This window comes from Colobus angolensis, unplaced genomic scaffold, assembly GCF_000951035.1.
Source record: "Colobus angolensis palliatus isolate OR3802 unplaced genomic scaffold, Cang.pa_1.0 Scaffold31, whole genome shotgun sequence".
Taxonomy (NCBI): domain Eukaryota; kingdom Metazoa; phylum Chordata; class Mammalia; order Primates; family Cercopithecidae; genus Colobus; species Colobus angolensis.
The window spans coordinates 9,087,281-9,106,320 of record NW_012116377.1 but is presented as its reverse complement, the minus strand read 5'-3'; the positions used below and the strand labels follow the sequence as shown (position 1 = coordinate 9,106,320).

Below are 19,040 nucleotides of genomic sequence, written 5' to 3'. Positions count from 1 at the left end.
AATTCTGATGGGGCTTGCAGGGCAGGGGCAGGGCTTGTTTTCGCAAACCTTGAGGCGGGAAAGCAGTCTTACAGAAGCAGAACAAAGGCAGTTAATCTTACTGCGACAGGTTTCACAACAGGTTTTGCAACATGAGTGTACCTTACTTAAACGCGTCTTGTGACCTTGCCGTGCCACAGAAAGAAAAACAGGAACTTACAAAATCAAAATGTTTGTGAGAGCAGAACGAAGGTTTAGCAATAAGGTGGGCACACACTTTTATGCCCTTTCAGAGGCTCACAAGATCGTCCGCAATGCACACCTTCATTAGACAGTCTTATTTACTGTTGTTGGTTGTGTAATTGGGACAACTATTTCTGGAGGCAACTTTGCAATTTGTATCAAAAACATTAGGAAGAGTTTATGTCTATTGATGTAGCAGTTCTTTTTTTATTGCTGTATCATAGTTGTACATATTTTTGGGTACATGTGACATTTTGATGCCTGTATACAACGTGTAATGCTCAAATCAGAGTAAATGGGATATCCATCACCTCAAACATTTATCATTTCTTTGTGCTAGAAACGTTACAGTTCTTCTCTTCTAGCTTTTGAAATATATCATAAATGATTGTTAACTACAATTCCTCTACTGTGCTATTGAATACTAGAACTTATTCCTTCTATTTAACTGTATTTCTGTATCTAGTAACTAATTTAGGAAAATATTCTTTTTTTTTTTTTGAGATAGAGTCTCACTCTGTTATCCAGGCTAGAGTGCAGTGGCATGATCTCAGCTCACTGCAGCCTCTGCCTCCTGGGTTCAAGTGATTCTCCTGCCTCAGCCTCCTGAGTAGCTGAGATTGCAGGCACCTGCCACCATGCCTAGCTAAATTTTGTATTTTTAGTAGAGATGGGGTTTCACCATGTTGACCTGGCTGGTCTCGAACTCCTTACCTCAGGTAATCTGCCCACCTCAGCCTCCCAAAGTGCTGGGATTACAGGCATGAGCCACTGTGCCCAGCCTAATTTAAGAAAATATTCTTAATACAAAATTTCAACAAACAAGAAGGTAAAAAGCCAGGTAAAATTGCAAATAAGAAATGTCTACAAGAATGTTCATCACAGCTCATATGTTCCTATACAATAGTATATGTACACATGTGCATAAATATTTATACATATATAGTACATATACATACACATATATAGGTTGTATCCTTGCTAGCCATTAATGTTGGTGACATTAATACACAAATACTGACTGAGTGTGGTGATTCATGCCTGTACTGTAATCCCAGCACTTTGGGAGGCTGAGGAGGGCGGATCACTTCATGTCAGGAGTGACTTGTTTTTCTAAGACCACCGGAGCGAGCACAAAAGAACCAGCAAGTAGGCAAAGGTCAGGAGCAAAACTGCAAGTTTATTTTGGTAACCTAAGGTGTGGGGAAGAAGTCTGTTGGCCTCCTGCAAAGAAGGCCGACAGAGTCCCCCCCCCCGCCGCGTGGGGCTCTCGGGCGGGGTTCCTGCATCCCGACATCAGTGGGGCTGGAGGAAGGCCGCGTGGCTCACTGGCGGAGAGCGGCTTTTCTAGGAGTGGGAGGGCAATAGGCGGGGCACGGGCGTGTGGGGGGCGTTCCGCAGGTGCGACCAGGTAAATCTTGGTCTCTTCGGATTGACGTCACCTGGTGCATGCCCAGTTGGTCTGCACCTTCCCGGGTCGCGGGCTGCATTTTCGCATGCGCGGGAAAAGTTGGGAGTGAAGAACCCGGAAGTGCACCATCTTGCCTCCGTTCGTCCAAACAAGGAGTTCAAGACCAGCCTGGCCAACATGGCGAAACCCCGTCTCTACTAAAAATACAAAATTAGGCGGGCGTGGTGGCGTGCACCTGTAATCCAAGCTACTCAAAGAGGCTGAGGCAGGAGAATCGCTTGAACCTGGGAGGTGGAGGTTGCAGTGAGCTGAGATTGCACCATGGCACTCCAGCCTGGGTGACAGAGTGAAACTCCTCACAAAAACAAAAAAACAAAACAAAACAAACAAAAAACCCAAATACTATGAAGCCATGAACAACCATATTTAGAAAAAGTAGTATTAAAATATTTATTGTTTAGTAAAATGCAGGTGATAAAACAATATGGATAGTATAATCTGAGATTTGTTTTTAAAGTGTATGTATGGAAAAGAAAACTGAGATTGAAGATGTTAGTGATGGTTTATTCTAGGTGACTGGACAATGGGTGGTTTTTATTTACTTCATATATTTTTATTTTTTCAAGGATGATGTATTACTTTCATAATCAAGGAAAACATGTTTTCAAACTAAATTTTCTAGAGGGTATATGTTTCCCCTGAGAATTTTAAATGACAATACATCAGATTAAATCAATGATTTAAGTGTCTATGTTCCAGCCAAATTTGAACTGTTCCCTTCTTCGGAATTCTAGTCCTCATTTGCAAGGGGATGAGCTTTTAAATGTGTGTGTGTTGAAAACGCAGAGCTGCTTTTAATCTTTCAGCAGCTTCCCATTCCAGACTTTTGTGCCCTGGGGGCCAGGAGCGCCTGTGTGTGGTGTCAAATAGGCTGTGATTTGAGCACAATGACCTGACCCTTGATGCAGCCAATTCTCACTCTGTGTAAACAATACAAGAAATTTGGCTTGGTATAAAAACAGTGACCTATTATAGTCTCTCAGCACCCCTCGGGAACAGTAGGAGTCCTGTAGGGAAATGCTTTTTATATTTTGGCTTGTTTATACAGAAGTGGTGACAACAAGCCTATAAATGTATAAGCTGAAGAGACTGAAAAGAATCTTTTCAGTAAGTCTTGATACTTATGCTTCAGCATTGCTGGTCTGCATGTCCCATCTCTCTGCACCTCTTTCACTCTAAGCTGAGCAGGCTTGTCTCTGTCTCCTAAATAAGAGGTATAGGAGAGATAGCTGGGGGCCTCCCAATCAAAGGAATATTTATAAGGCAGTATCTTAAAAACAGTGAATTTAATACTTAGTGCCGAGTGGGGTAACAAGTGATACACAGATGAGAGTATAAGCTTGTTCAACAACAGATACTTATACCTAATTGGTAAGTATAATTATGGAGGACTTCCTGGAAGTGGTAAACTTTGAGCCAAATTTGAAGGAGAAGGTACTTTGGAATAGGGTTTTTCAAGTTTAATGCACACAAATCTCCTGGGGATTTTGAAAGTGCAGATTCTGCTTCAGTAGGTCTGGGGTAAGGCCTAAGATTCTGCATTTCTGACAAGCTCCTATGTGATGCCAATACTGCTGGTCTGAGAGCTATGCTTTGAGTAGCAAGGATGGAGATTAGCAGGAGTTTGCAACTCTAGTTGCACATTAGAATCACCTGAGGGACTCTTAAACCTACTCATGTCCAAGCTCCCATTTAGCCAATTAAATCAGAATTTCTAGGGATGAAGTTTGAGCATTGGTGTTTTTGCACACTCCCCAAAGGATTCTAATGAGCAGTCAAGTTTGACAACCATTGTTCCAGACCAGCCCTCCTGCCTGTGGCAACTGCTTCCTTCCTCTTAGGAGAGGGGTGGAAAGAGAAGGAACAAAGAGGGAATGCTCAGAGAGTAGCAAGACACAGAGATCAATTGCTTTTCAGGTTTTGAGTAATGATGCAGCCTTCAGGTCATCAGAGTGAGCACTAACAGGGATTGAGCATGTACTCCATGCTATGCACCTCATGTGCTTTACACACATTGATACATTTAATCTCTGCAAGCCCCTTAAGAAAGGAATTATTATCTCCATTATTCAGAGGAGGAGACTGAGGCTCTGAGACCTTAATAGTTTGCCCTGGGTCACACAGTTAGTAAGTGTAGGGCTGGGACCCAAACCCAGATATTAATTTGCTAGCCTCTCATTCTTCATGGAAGCCTAAAGCCCTATCGGATGGAAAAGATGTTTACTAATAAACTAGGGTGGTTGCCTGCATCACCGTTTGCTGGAGACACTTTGCTTCCTGGAGACAAACATTCTCCACTCTGCTCTCCAGGAGCTGATAGGGGCCTCACAGAGAAAACCAAGGGCCCAGACTCCCCTGTTGCCCATCCCTAGTTCTGTTCACCATACCACAGAAGAGCTAACAGGGAGAGCCTCAGAAAAGATGAGACTATGAAATCTTTGCAGCCCAAGCACTGGCCCACGTTGCTTAATCCAACTATGATGATACCCTGGGTCCACGGGCCTTGGTTTTAAAGCTGTAGAAAACTGTCCCCCAGAAACTAGGTCAGTTTTTCTTCCAGCTTCTGCTTCTAGCATCTGAAACCCTATTGAAGTGAACTTGGGGTCAGGAGGAGGGAAAATGAGGAGAGCAGGGACACAAAGGCAGTTCTTCTGGGGTGGTATATGGGGGGCAGTTGGAGAGGCTTGCTAAAGCAGTCAGCAGTCTGTAGAAACTGCTGATCCCAGCTGATCTGTGACTCCTGACCAGTGAGTCCCATGGCTCCCCATCACCCTTTCTGAGGCAGGCTGTGGTCATTATTATGTGGAGTTACCTTGTTCTTTTCCCTCATCCTATTTCTGCCCTGTTCTTCCCCCAACATCACTGAGTATCCTTGTCTGTGTCTGCCCCTTCCAGACGAGCATGGTATCTGTGGAGGGCCTCACGAAACTGGTGGACCCCTCCCAGCTGACGGAGGAGTTTGACGGCTCCCTGGACTACAACCACGAGGAGTGGATCGAACTGCGGCTCTCCCTGGAGGAGTTCTTCAACAGCGCTGTGCACCTGCTCTCACGCCTCGAGGACCTCCAGGAGATGCTAGCCCGGAAGGAGTTTCCCGTGGATGTGGAGGGCTCTCGGCGGCTTATTGATGAGCATACACAGCTCAAGAAAAAGGTGCTGAAGGCCCCTGTGGAGGAGCTGGACCGAGAGGGGCAGCGGCTGCTGCAGTGCATCCGCTGCAGCGATGGCTTCTCAGGACGCAACTGCATCCCGGGCAGTGCCGACTTCCAGAGCCTGGTGCCCAAGATCACCAGCCTCCTGGACAAACTGCACTCCACCCGGCAGCACCTGCACCAGATGTGGCACGTGCGCAAGCTCAAGCTGGACCAGTGCTTTCAACTGCGGCTCTTTGAGCAGGATGCTGAGAAGGTAGGAAGGGAACAGGCCAAACCTGAGCTGGGATGGGGGTGAGGGAGCAGAGGTTGCTCATCCAGCTTTCTGATTAATGATAGTACTTTTCTGGAAAGCTTTAAAACAGTGTGCCTACTAGTTTTAGCTAGTGTAATTTTTTTTTTAAGCTCACCCTTACATAGTATTTATTATGTGCCCAGTATTGTTCTAAGCACTGTGTGTAAATTTACTCATTTTAATCCTTTCAAGAGTCCTAAGAGATAGGCGTACTATTATAATCACATTTTATAGATGAAGAAACTGACAGGTTAAAGAATTCACCAAGCTGGGAAGTGCAGTCTGGCTCCAGGGTCCATGCTTTTACCTACTGTTAGAAGCTGCCCCGAGTACCTGTAATGAGTTGCTCAAGCCAGCTAAGGAACAAAAACAGTACTGTTAACAACCTCTATAATATTAACTAGTGATTATGGCCCTGCAATGTATTTTACCATTGACAAACCACTTTTCACACAGTCTTATTTAATCTGCTTAATCCTTTGATCCTTACGGGTTGAGTGGTGGCATCTCTCTTGACATGCAGGGAAATGGATGTTCTTTGATCTTGGGTCTACAGTGACAGAGCTGACATCTGAATCCAGCATTTTTCTGTTTCCAAGTCCAGGGCTCTTCCTGCCATACCCTCTTGTTTCCAGAGGTTTCTCTTTAGCTGCTAAGCACTTTCTTGAGTAAGACACCATTTTTTCCAGCAGTGAATTTTCAAAGCTTTCCCCTGATAAGGGGAAAGTAAGATAAGAGAATGTAAAAAAGGAAAATTGCATATAGTGCCTCTTTGCTGAGGATCCAAGGGTATCTTCCCTAGATTCTCTTTAAGCTAAAGAGAAGAAAGAAGACTTTACTATTATATGTGCTTTAAGAAGAAGACAGTAGGCTCTCCTCCTGTCAGTTTTCTGGATGTAACTTATATTTAAATGGACAGTACTGTTCTTAGGGATGCCATGACATCTCTCAGTAACCTGTAAATTTTACAATGTCTGATGTGATGGTTTTCTGTCTTTTAAGAGCTCATATTGAAAAATGTCTCTAGGTATTTTTAAATGATGAAATTGAGATCTTAAAGTCTCTGTATAAGTGTGATCCCAATTTATGTACTAAATATAACTGCAAGAAAATTTACCAGAATGTTAATAGTTTTGCTTCCTTGGGGCAGGCTTATGGTTAATTTCTCTGTATAATTTTATAAGGCTTTCTAATTTTTTATAACATAGTAAAAAAAATAGTATATGCCTTTTTTAAATGCGTATCACTTTTTATAGCATATCCCTTTTTATATACCTTTTGAATATGATTTAAGCAAGTTTTGGGAACTTCTGACCTTTCTTGGGGCTCTTTGCCCAGTGGCCTGGCAGCCTGAGTCTGACCCTGGCCTGGGCTGCTCTGGGAAGGGCAGCTTAGATCTCAGAATTCCTGCATTGCTCACCGAGTGATGAGATGCCAGGGCAGGAGCCAGCTGTTCTGTGAAGCCAGAATCAGGTACTTTGGCTCTATTGCCAGTTTTGGAAAGATCTGGAATATCTCTTTTTTCTTGAGGCCTGTTTTGCTCTGGGGCAGGGAATGTGCTTTGCAGCCTGGCCTAGGTGCCTGTTTCAGTGAGCAAGGGACAGAAAGGGAGGTGGAGGACTTAGGTCTGCCTAGGCATGTTTTAGAGTTTGGGGCACTTCATGGTATCCCTGAGGCTCAAGGACATGGGAAGCCTGCATAGGGCACAGATAGTGCCTGTCTGAAAAACCAAGCAAATAGCATACCATAGCTCCAGAAGTTCCCAGGTCAAGGACGCTGCCCTTCTAGGGCCTGCCACGTTCCATTCAACAGGGCAATAATTGCTGTTACACATAGATTCTCTCAATCCATGCTCCTAAGAATTCTATAGTATATGATAATTACTATTTTACAATTGAAGAAATGGAAACTTGGAGAGGTGAAGTGGCTGGCCCGAGGTCATACTGTTGGTTAGCTAGGGCCACTGTCTTAGTCTGTCTCCAAAGCCCATCCAAGCTCTTATCCAATAACCCTGTTGTCCCTCTGCTCCCAGAACCTACTTCCTGCTACCACTGAACACCACCTGTTAGCCCCTAAGTCTCCTGGTGCATGCCTGATGGCCCTAGAGAAAAATCCCAAATCCTACCTTTTAATGCTCATTCCATAGCAGGGGCTCTTTCTGTGCCATGGACTCTTTTGGTCTGGTGAAGCACATGGACCCCTTCTCAGAATAACATTTGTAAATATACAAAAAATATACATAGGCTTGGAAAGCAATTACTTAAACACGGTTATTTGCAGGAACAGAAAACCAAATACCACACGTTCTCACTTATAAGTGGGAGGTAATCATTGGATACTCATGGACTTAAAGACGGCAACATAGAAACTGGGGACTACTAGAGGCGGTAAGGAGAGAGGGGCCTAAGGGTTGAAAAACTAACTATTGAGTATTATACCCGTACCTGGGTGATAGGATTATACCCAGGTAATAAACCTGCACAAAATATCCCCTGAATCTAAATTACGTGTTAAAAATAAAATAAAGAAATACAGTTATTACATTTTAAAAATTTGTACTTTTTAATTAACATGCTAATAAGATCTACTTGAAGTCTAATTTAACTATTATAATCCTGAAGTAGTGATGAACATTAATAAATGATGTTTCAGGACAACAAGCCTCATGTGATATGAAAATGTGTGTGTTTCTATTATAGTCAAAGACACCAGCATTGCTAACACTAATGCAGTTTGTTGCCTATGTTCATAATGGAAGAGAATGCTATATTTCAGTTAGAGGTTAGTGAAAATAAAGATATGAATTTTTTCCTATCCAAGTATATGATCCCTGAATTCTATCCATGAACCCAAGGTTTAGAATGCCTGTTGTGTGATGTGCTCATACCTTAAAAAGGAGTGTGGGGGAGTGTGCGAATGTGCACGTGTGTATGTTCATGCATGTGCATGTGAGTAGAGGGGTGGGGAGAGAGGCAGAGAATATTCAAAACAAGGGAACAAAAAGGAGGATGGGACGAGGGCAGCCCAGGAATATTTTGAGGTTGAGTCAGTGGTGAAAATGCCACTCAAGCTTGACCCAGCTGCCACTGAAAATGTGCTGAGTGCTGGACAGGGTAGAAAAACAGTCCTTTTAAGTTGCTTTAAGATTAATTTAAAATATCTGCTCAGAGCTGAGTGCCTCAGCCTTTGACTTATTTGGTGACTTTGGAAGGGTGTGAAGAGGGTAATGGTTTGGAATAAGGGCTGTGAGTGTGGATCCACATCTAAACAAGGGCTTGAGGAAATAGTTACCGTCTGAGCCAAGTCTTAGTCTTCCTTCTGGTGGGAGGCTGGTTGGCGGAGGCCTCTAATTCCAGATCTGGGAAGCTCTTGGCAATCAGAGGAGTCTGGTGATAGCTCAGCCTCTATTTTTGTAAAAGAGGTGGGCACAGTCTCGCCCCTGGCCTTGCAGGGTGACAGCTTGTTCCCAAGGGCTTGAAAATGGGTTGGTGTTCCCCATTTACCAGCTGGCCTTGGGGAGTGAAGCTGCCTCTCACTTCTTCCCCTGACACCTGTGGTGACCCCCCCACATTCCCCATCTTGGAGGTGCTGGGGAGTGGACCATGCTCTCTCCCAATTAAGCCTCTAGGGAGTAGGGCCTCTGTTCCACAGATAATTCATAAAGCAAGTCACTCATTCATTTAATAATCAATGTTGAACAGCTGTCATGAGCCCCCAAAAGGGGGAGTGGCCAGAAGTTCTGTCTGGAGCAGTTCACCATCTAATTAAGAAAGTGAGCACATAAGCTCCTGTGTATTCACTTTTTTTTTTATTTTTAAAAGCAGGTTTATTGAGGTATAATTGATAAATAATAAGTGGCACATATTTAGCGTATATGATCTGCTAAGTTTGGACATGCGTATACACTTGTAAAACCATCAAGGTAATAGACATAGCCATGCCTCCAAAAGTTTTTTTGTTTTCCTTTGCATAAACTCTTACTTATTAAATGCTTTCTGTGCACCCTGTACTGTCCTAGGCACAGCCTCTGTGCTTGGAGAATTTTCAGAGAAGAGGGAACACTGCAGCTCAGGAATGACAGGAAAGTCTTAATGAGCAATCTGTGGAAGCACAGAGTAATTCAGAGATGATTCAAACAATGCATGATGTTAGATGAACCACTGCAGTCTCAGCTGGGTGCCCTCTGGTCTATAACTAATGGGCCTGTCCTCCACTGTATTCACAGAACACAAGCCAGGTCACCCCTCATTGGCCTGGTGCAGATTAAGGCTCTCTATGCAGCCCTGTTTGACATCCGGCCACCCCTCCAGTTGCAATAGACCCTGTGTGATGAAGGTGTCTGCCCTGCAAACACAACCTATTACTGAAGAGAAGGAATGGGCCTCTTCCCCACTGGGGGCCATATGTGGTCTTAAAGGTCATTAAGTAGACTCATTGTAGATGTGCCTTTGGCAAATGGAAGGGTGAGTGCTACTCAGTGGAGGATCCTCCCCATACACACCCCTTACTGGGTGCCTAGGACACATCTTATAATGGTAAAACTAGAAGCAACCGTGAAGTCCACATGTCTACCTCCTACACACTGTAGAAATCCCAGCCTTGCCATCTGATGACAGTCATTATGACCTTGTGATGTCAGTGTGCTGATGCCAATGATAAGTATCAGAAAACACTGAAACTCCCCTCTGCCTTCTGGTCTAGGGAAGGCCCTCAGTCTTCCAGTCTTTTCAGAGAAGGAGCAGTACTTCGAAGAGCTCTGGTGCATAACTAGACTTAACGGATTGAGAAATCTTTATCTACTTCATTTCTGAATAAAGGAAGCTCTACTGATGTCTACCCAGGAGGCTCATTTTTTAGTCTTGCCCAAAGCTATCCTGGAAAGGAGAAGATACTCACACTTTGGGAGAATCCCCAAAAGAGTGAACAAAGCTGGCTAATGGGGCTTCTCGTATTGGAATCATGCCTATTATTGGTTTATGCAGCACATTGTATTTATTTCATGTGTAAATGCATGGTTGGGAAACACCCAAGACAAGATCCTATCACCCTACTTGAGAGGATATTTTGGTGCCCACCTCCCCCATGACCAAGACATCTAGCCCAAATGAGAATCTCTCATTGTTTTTTAGGTGTTCAGCGGAGACTGTGGCCTCTGTGGCTGTCTGGCCCTGCCTTTACCACTATGGGAAAGCTCACCTTGGAAAACCTAATTTTTAAATGCCGTCCTGCAGTATTCATTTTTGTATGGCAAAATGCTATTCACATCCATGGGTGCCATGCTGAAATGGAGCTGTGGTGGGTGGGGTTAGGATTTGTCCTGGGGTGACACTTACCAATTGTGAGACATTAGGCACATCTTTAACTTCTCACCCCCAATTATGTTAGCGGCAAAACAAAGATAAAGAATTTGTGCTACTTCTACTTCAGCATCTTTTGACTTTTCTTCTACTTCCACACTGCACTGTTCTCATGCACAATACTCTCTCTTCATGAAGACATCTTTCAGCAGGAGAAGTGGGGTGGCCACGGTGATGGTGGTGGTAGCTTTGGAGGTGGTGATGATTTGAGAATAAACTTCTGAGGAGATGTACCAGAATCTGCAGAGTGGTTTGATAAAGCCCCACCCCACCCCAATCCATTCCTCTTCGTTCCTCTTCGAGACTTGCTGCACTAAATAAATATCAAAGCCCTTTTACAACTTAACAATTGTATAATACGTTTTGCTCTTTTGTTCTTCCCTACATATTTATAATGGGTTCTTGTCTTTTCAGGATTGTTGCCTTGGGTAATTATGAAAAATAAGAAACCTCTCAGCAAATAAAACCCTACTCCCTTGAGGTTTTGTTTGTTTGTTTATTTATTTGTTTGCTTAAAAAAAAAAGACAAACTTCTTCGCAGGGTTGTTTTGAGAACTGAGTGGGGTGATGTATGTAGCAGTGCCTGGCATGGTGCCTGGCCCAGCATAACTATTCCAGGAACATTGGCTTCCCTTCCTTCTCCCTGCCCTATTTCAGTTATGATTTACTCTTCAGTCATGGGTGCCTGCTGAGACCATGAAGAGTGTCACTGATGCTCTCTTCCAAATGAACCTGCTCTAAATCATTTTCAGTTACCTTAATGGAACAAAATTCAGGATTGATTTTTGAGAGAAGTTGGAAATTATGGTATAGATTCATGGGGGCCCTGCAGGTCACCAGGCTATGCAGTGCCCCTGGGCAGGGCACAAAAGAGGAGCACATAGGTCAAATTGGGGTTACACCTGAGGAGTCAGGGCGGGGAGATCCTCCACAGGGAAAGGCCTCTGGAAAAACAAGGTCTGTCCTTGAAGCAGCCCCAGAGGAAGTGGTTCTTTCTGGTGTCCCATGAGAGGTGAGCTCCCATCCCCATGCACCCTCTACATCTGAGACACTTGTCACCTTCTGCTTTGCAGTATAGCTAAGAGCATATTTGTCTTATTCTCTTGCAAACTTGGGGCCAGAAATACTTCCTATGGCAATGTTTATGCATTTTAATATTCTTGGAAGTCTGTGCAAACAAAATAATGTTACTTTTATGTTAATCACCGTGAGAAAATCTACACTAGGCACCACTGGGCATCGTGGTAGGCAGCAGACCACTGTGCTAAGGGTGATGTGCTTATTGTGTTTTGAGGAGGTTGGTATGTCCTGTTGGCCACATTAGCATTGCAGGACATCCCCAGGATGCCCCGTCACTGGGCAAAGTATCCCCTGCTATTTCCTGTCCTCTTCCTCCAAGGTATAAACAGTTCTGGTCACTCCCTAGAGCCCAAATCAGGACCCAAAGTCTTATCCTGCCTGGGGTGACCAGAACCAGTGGGGCTGTTGTAGAGAAATCCTGCTGCTTCTACTTCCCTGGTGGGCCCTGGCCCACAGTGTCTTCTCTTCCCCACACCTCCAATACCCCCATTCCCCATGAGGCAGCAGCAACATGATTCCACTGTCATTTGTCAAAGTGAAGTGCCTTTGCAGTAATTACAATATGTAATTCTTTTGGGAATGTTCAAAGTATTCTCACACCCATGACCTTAGAGATTTTCTGGCCCAGCCCTTCCTTTTACATAATAATCTTTGACCCAGAGCAGAGACCCATCCAAAAGCATCCAGTCCATGGTTCGTCATCTGAGCTCCCATGTACTGTATGTGGTAGGCCAGGTGTGCACGTAAAGGGGCATCATTTCACAGATGGAAAAGCTGAGACTTGGTGTGCTTGAGTGGTTTGCTTGAGATAGAGTCCTCTGCTTTGAATCTGGTGCTCCTCCCTCTTCTCCCAACACACACACCCACACACACCCACCCACACACACACACACACGTGCGTGCATGCAAACACATGTGTGCACGTGCACACACACACACTCTCTACACCCTCTCTTTGGAGGCTCCTTGCCGTTCAGGACAGATGGTGGCATGTGCCAGCAACCTAGGTGGTGGCTAAAGGGGCTGGGGACTAGGAGGATAAGGGTCGCTTGACATGTGTCCTCACCAGTGCTGTGGTGAGGACAGGCCTCCAGAGGGGCGTGTCATGTCTCTGTGTTGTTCAATTGCCTGAGCCCTTCATGTTGGGAGGGAGGCTTCAAAGAGCTGTGACCTTCGGGGTGGCCGGAAGGGCAAGGCCTTTACTGGGTGGTTGTAATTTCCTGCTTTTTTTGGAGAAAGCCTCCGGTGCCCTCTTGTTCCTGCTCTCCCCCTTCGTACTGAGACCTTAACCACCAAACCCCTCCACCTCCTGTTGACTGGGCTCAGGGCAAGGAAGTGTGTCTGCGTCCCGCCCCCTGACACAGAACACAGTGTCCTGTATTATTTCCAGCCTGCTGGTCCTGGGAATTCCGACTTACTTTTTCTCATTTCCTCCCCTTGAACATTAGAAACATTAGATTCCAAAAATAATCTAAGTCACAGTGTTCTACAGGCTGCATGTGTGTATTTTCTCCCAAAGCTGTTTTTCTCCCTCTTAAATCCTTTCTCTCTCTCCTTTCTTCCTTCTCCTGCATTTTCAGCCCCATTTGTGTCCTGAGATTAGCAGGCCTGCAGGAGGAGTGTGGGTGTGGAGAACAGAATGGAGGAAGGATGGGGAAGAATGCTCAGGCATGAGGCTTGGCTCGCTTCCACAGTGCTCTCAAGAGGGTAGAAGGTGCCAAGACCTGAACTGCTGTGTGTAAAGAGTTTGCCTATGCAGCCCCTGCTTATGAATGGACCCCATAGAACTGTGGACCCCATACTGACTCTTTGGAACTGAGAACTGAGACACTGTGTTAACAGTACTTTCCAGAATCTGGGTTGTCACACTGACTCTGTCTGCAGCAATTGAGGTGAGCTGTGAAAAGAAGGTCTGATCAGAGATGAAATGTGTGTGTGTGTGTGTGTGTGTGTGTGTGTGTGTATGTGATGCAGGGCAGTAACTGAGAAAGGTTCATTGACTCATTCATCAACAGATATTGAGTGTCTACTGTGTGCCAGGCCTTCTCCTGGGACTATGTCTCTCTACTTTTACCCTAGCGCTTGGATGGAGGATAGTCTAAGGCAGTGCAGAGAAAATCAGAATTAGTACTAATGTAATTCTTGATACATTGTAAGGAAAAGATGGTTTAGAGAGTCACCACCCCAGTGGCTAGAACCTGGGTGAGTTAAGATATCAAGGTCTCTATTGGTTTCTGGGTGGGGGTAGGGCTGGTGGAGGTGGGGTGGGTGTCTTAGTATGTATGGGAGAAAAAGCATGGAGGTGGTCCAAGCAAAAAGGAAACATGTCAGCTGTGCCGCAGTAGGGGAAACGGGAAAGGTTTTGGTACCCTGTTTGAAGAATTAAGGACATTTCAGGTGTACTTTATAAAGTAAAACAAATTGAGTCTCTGTTTGGGGTGGGAAGCTTTCCCAAGGTTTCTTTCCAGGCATTTTACTTTGAAGAACCTGCTTTCCTTTCTTTTTTCTACCTTCTACCCTTCTCCCCTGTTCCCCTTCTGCTCCCTTTCCCACTTGTGACCTTCCTGGTCCTTGCCCTGGCATCTCCTCAGGCTTGTCCTTACCTTTCGTGCACCTGTTCTCTCTGAACGTGTTGCATGGCCTTCCTTTTCCATTCCTGCTTCCTTCCTTGGTCAGAGTTAAGGAAGAGTCCCATGCAGAGTTCAGGCCTCCTGTGGGGGACGGAGAGAGCACTGGCTTTGGAACTGGAGAGACCTGGGTTTGAATCCCTGCTGGGCCACTTGTAGCTGAGTGACTGTGTTCAGTTCACCCCCTCTGAACACTGGTTTCTTTATCTCTAAAATGTAGATTTTAATATATGCCTTAGGATTATTGTATGAGTTAAAGAAAATATACATAAATCTTCCACTGTGGCTGGAGCCTTGAAGACACTCAGCACATGGAACAAATGGCAGATTTGTGGAGACAGACTTGTGCTGGCCTGTGTAAATGAGTGGAATCAGCAGTAGACAGTTGCCTGGGGAGGCTCTCTTGTGAGGCATGCATGGGGAATACAGCCCTATCCACAACAAAGATGCCAGAGTAGACAGTAAGCAGCCTGTGGCAGCAGGGCATGGAGGTGAAGTAGAACCTGGTGGCTGGAGAAACCAAAAAGGGATCTTGAGGAGGAACTCATCAGTGGGTATTAGACACAAGGTCGGCTACTAGCAGGGAGAAAAGGAAATGGAAGCTGTAACCAGGCTGGCAGGATCTTAGAGAACACTTGCTGAAGATAAGCCAATCACTGTGCTGAGCACTATGCCTGGGATGGGCATTTGGAAGATGAGCTGCATTCAGGGCTTGCCATGTTGGAGCAGAGGGCACCAGCAAACAAATAGCCATTGCACATGTAAGTTCACAACCGTGTCTATCAGTGCTGTGGGAGCATAGAGGGAGAAATGTTCAGCCAGGTTTGGGATGCAGGGAGATGGAAGAGTGTGAGCAAAGGCACAGCAGCCTCAAAAGGCAGGCTGGATCCTGGGAATGTTTGTAGTCGAGTGTGGCTGGAGTACAGGCTCTACAGGGAGGAGTGCAGGAGGTCCATGTTCACGCCATGTGGGTTACCAGGATTCAGAGCACAACAGAGAGTCAGAAGTCCATGGAATAACCAGTGGACCACGAGGAAAACTGGATTCTAGCAAATGGTTCATGTCTTGCCAGGAGCATCTGAGAATCCTAGAGTCTTTGATTCAGGTCCAATCCTTTACCCAGGGCAGAACTCCCTTCCAGATGTGCATTTTTCCAGATTCTTCTGAGCATTTCTAGGGCTGAGGAAGCCACAGCTTTGTGAGGCAGCCTGTTCCACTGCTCTGTAGCCCCCGGTTGTTAGAAAGTCCTCCTTCCAGCAGGCCAGAATCTACTCTCCTGTAGTTCCACCCTGTAGTCCCAGCTCTGTCTCCCAGGGTCACTGGGGAACCACTTTCTTCCTTCCCCTACAGGGCAGCTCTCCCACAGCTTGGGGACAGTGCGTGGGGACCTTCCTCATCTTTTCTTCACCAGATAAAGTTCTGTGAGTTCTTTCAGCCTATTTTCATTTGACATGGGCTCTAAACTCTTTAATGCAGCTTTCCTGGGACCAGTTTTTCAAATGTGTGAGGGGACACAGGAGGAGTCTGAGGCTTTTGGTACCACTTGCACAGGTGAGAATGAGATTTTGTATGCGTAGGTGCACTAGTTTTTGTAGCCCAAGTTAGTTGATCTGAAACCCCAAGAGTTCGCCCACCCAGGGAATGATGTTCTCTCACTCGAATAGAGAGAGACACTATCTCATATGTAAATACAGGAGGATGTCTTCTCACATGTGAGCACAGAGAGATTTTTCTAGTATGGAACTGTTGAGTTAAAGCATTCTGGTGCCAAGGTCAGTAGTAGTTACTGTTTCTCAGGAAAAAGCCCAACTCAAGGGTATCTACTATTCAACCCCGTTCCTGTATCCCATGGCTCTTCCTGAGGTCATTCCCAAGGAGAGCTAAAGCCTCATAGTCTTATCTTGTAAAGAGTCGGAAACCTGTGGTAAAACCAACATGGCACATGTATCAAACCTGCACGTTGTGCACATGTACCCTAGAACTTAAAGTATAGTAAAAAAAGAAAAAAACACACACACAAAGGAGTATTAATCTCTTGGAGGAAATCTACCACTAGCTGGAATCCCAGAAGGGTTCTTCCCCCAGCCCCTTTGAAATCGCACTCTTTTGGTTTGCTCACCTCCAGCCTCTCCTTAGTAAGCTTTCTCTAGCATAAGAATGTCCTGCTATAGGAACAACTGCTGCTGTGGTGAGAAGATATACTCTGTAACATATGCTTTCTGGTGGAGAGATAAAAGAGGTTTTGGTTTCCTCCATCCTCTTTAGAGATTGGGTTGACCAGCTTGTCCCAGATTTCCCTGGGGAGATGACCTTGTCATGAGGTGGCAAGAGGGGGTACAAACACAAGGGCCCTAGAATGGAGAGTGAGACTGGACTTGGACATTCAGCTCCCATCCCTCAGGGTACTCTCTTCTGCGCTTTGCACATTCCCACCTTTTCATGCCTTTGTTCTTGCCAACACTCCTCTCGTTTGGAATGCCTGCTCCACTGTATGTGCCTATTAAAGCCCTCCCTCAGCTGAAGGTCCAGCTCAGATGCTGCTCTCTCTGTTCTCCCCTGTTGGAGGTGCTCTTTCTCTCTCTGAGCATTTCCTGCAGCCCTTATCCATCCCCCTCAAATCATCCCTGTTCCATCCCATCTAGCATTATAGCTAGGTGCTCAAAGACCTCATTCCCCCAATTATATTGAAAATTTCTGGAGGTCAGGACCAGTGTCTTCAATTACTCTGTGTTGATCAGAGGCACATAGTGCCAAGTAAATAAATAGTTGACCGTGACACAGTCTGTACTCTCTGGGCTGCTTGAGAATAGAACTTCTGTGAACATTGAGCTGGCACAAGAGCACCACCTACTGCTGAATGGTTTCTAGGAACGCTACCTTAATGCACTCACGGTTGAAAACCAGGGTGTTAGCAAGTTTCACCTTGCAATGGAGGAGTGATTTGGAGGCAGGAAACCGGTTCTGGTCCTTTTATACTAATCCAAGTGGGAACAGATGAGGTGGTAGTGAAAGTAGAAAGGGAAGGGGCAAACCCTCAAGACACTCTTAAAGGAAAGAAAATGAGACCAGTGACTGGATGTCAGGGAGCAAAGGCAGCAGCACCAAGGCCTTCATGTTGGGAGAGCTGGCAATGGGACATGAGTGGGAACAAATCCCAAAGACATTTTGGAAGACGGATGGATAATTAAGTGAAATTTTAATTTTAATTTCTTTTAAGGCACAGAAAAGTGAAAGTGAAAGAAGTGATTATGAAGGTTACTAAAAACATTATCATGTGTTAGCTGGTTATTGCATTTCTGGCCTACTTTTTTTTTTTTTTGGAGACGGAGTTTCGCTCTTGTCACCCAGGCTGGAGTGCAATCGTGCGACCTTGGCTCACTGCAACCTCCCCCTCCCGGGTTCAAGCGATTCTCTTGCCTCAGCCTCCTGAGTAGCTGGGATTACAGGCATCTGCCACCACACCCGGCTAATTTTGTGTTTTTAGTAGAGATGGGGTTTCTCCGTGTTGGTCAGGCTAGTCTTGAATTCCCAACCTCAGGTAATCCACCTACCTTGGCTTCCCAAAGTGCTGGGATTACAGGCATGAACCACCGCACCTGGCCTCTGCCCTACTTTTAGGGACAATGGGTGCTATCTAAACACAGGCATTCACCTTGGTCCTCTGCCAGCCTTGAGGAGTGATGGGGCTCTTCGTTCAGTAAGTTCTTCCTAAGCCCTGCAGAGTAAACCTTGCGGGGTCTGGAAGCTGGAAACACTGCCAAGCTTCTCCTTGTGGATGTGCCCAGCCTGGCTCCCTGCATGGCCCCTTATCTGCCTGAGCCCCGTTGCAGAGGCTGCTGCTGGAAGAGGGGAGAAGGGGCAAAGTGGGGTGCCTAGTCCCCCTCCTAAGCTCAAGGTGAGGCCCACCTAGCACATACCAACATAGCTGGGTGGTGGTCTTCTCCCCAAGAGAAGGACTCCCGCAGGGAGGCCTGCCTCCTTCTCCCAGAGAGGGGCTCCTGAATGAAGAGCTGCCTCCTCCTTAGCCTCAGGTGGAGCTTTGTTCCCAGATGTGCAAGTGATTGGCACAGCTGATTTTAGGATGTGTGGGAGGACTGGATGAGAACATCCAACAGACACTCCATTTTTGCAGTAACAATAATAGTTACCATTTATTGAGTGTATCCCTTATGCCAGGAACAACCATTAGCTCATCTAAATTAACTTGCCAAGGGCCAGATCTCAGTGCCTAAATTTAGCTCTGGGATAAAGTTGGGCATTATTTTCTCAGCCTGGATTAAATAGGATTTGACCTCTTCAAGTCTACATTTTGGGAAGTGAGTGAAGTACATTCCCTCACTCTGTTCCTGAAAATATTTTATCAGCATTTGTGGTTCAAATGGAAGGAATTTGGCCACTCAGAGTCAATATCCCGGGGCTGTCTGGGCTGGCTCCTGGCTTGGTTAGTTCTGTTTCTCATCTGCTTGACTTGCTGGCTCCTGGATGACCATTCCTTCACCACAGGAGGGTAGTGAGTGTGTTGCCACTGCTGCAGGGAATAAAGTGCATCCAGGTTCACAGGCTGGAAATAAAATGCAAAAACACCTTATTTAAAGTCTGAAAATATTTATATTAATGACTTGGTGAGATTTTTTATTACATCACTTAACTTGAGGAGGGCAAGAGCAAGGAGAGTGGCCTTTTAAGGCTTAGCATTGAGCGTGTACTTCTTCAGACAGAGCTGAACTGCAGCTCATCTGTCAAGAACAGTGTGTGTGGCCGGGCGCGGTGGCTCAAGCCTGTAATCCCAGCACTTTGGGAGGCCGAGACGGGCGGATCACGAGGTCAGGAGATCGA

At 45.7% G+C, this 19,040-nt stretch overlaps 1 protein-coding gene across 4 annotated transcripts in view; it reads left to right on the top strand.

The window, feature by feature from the left end:
• The window catches only part of KALRN (kalirin, RhoGEF kinase), a 643,785-nt gene that overhangs the window by 174,309 nt on the left and 450,436 nt on the right, over nt 1–19,040 (top strand). For all 4 annotated transcript variants that reach the window (XM_011950775.1, XM_011950777.1, XM_011950776.1 and 1 more), the window contains exon 5: nt 4,589–5,101. In XM_011950775.1, the coding sequence (XP_011806165.1) occupies nt 4,589–5,101 (513 nt within the window). The remainder of the gene's footprint in view (nt 1–4,588; nt 5,102–19,040) is intronic.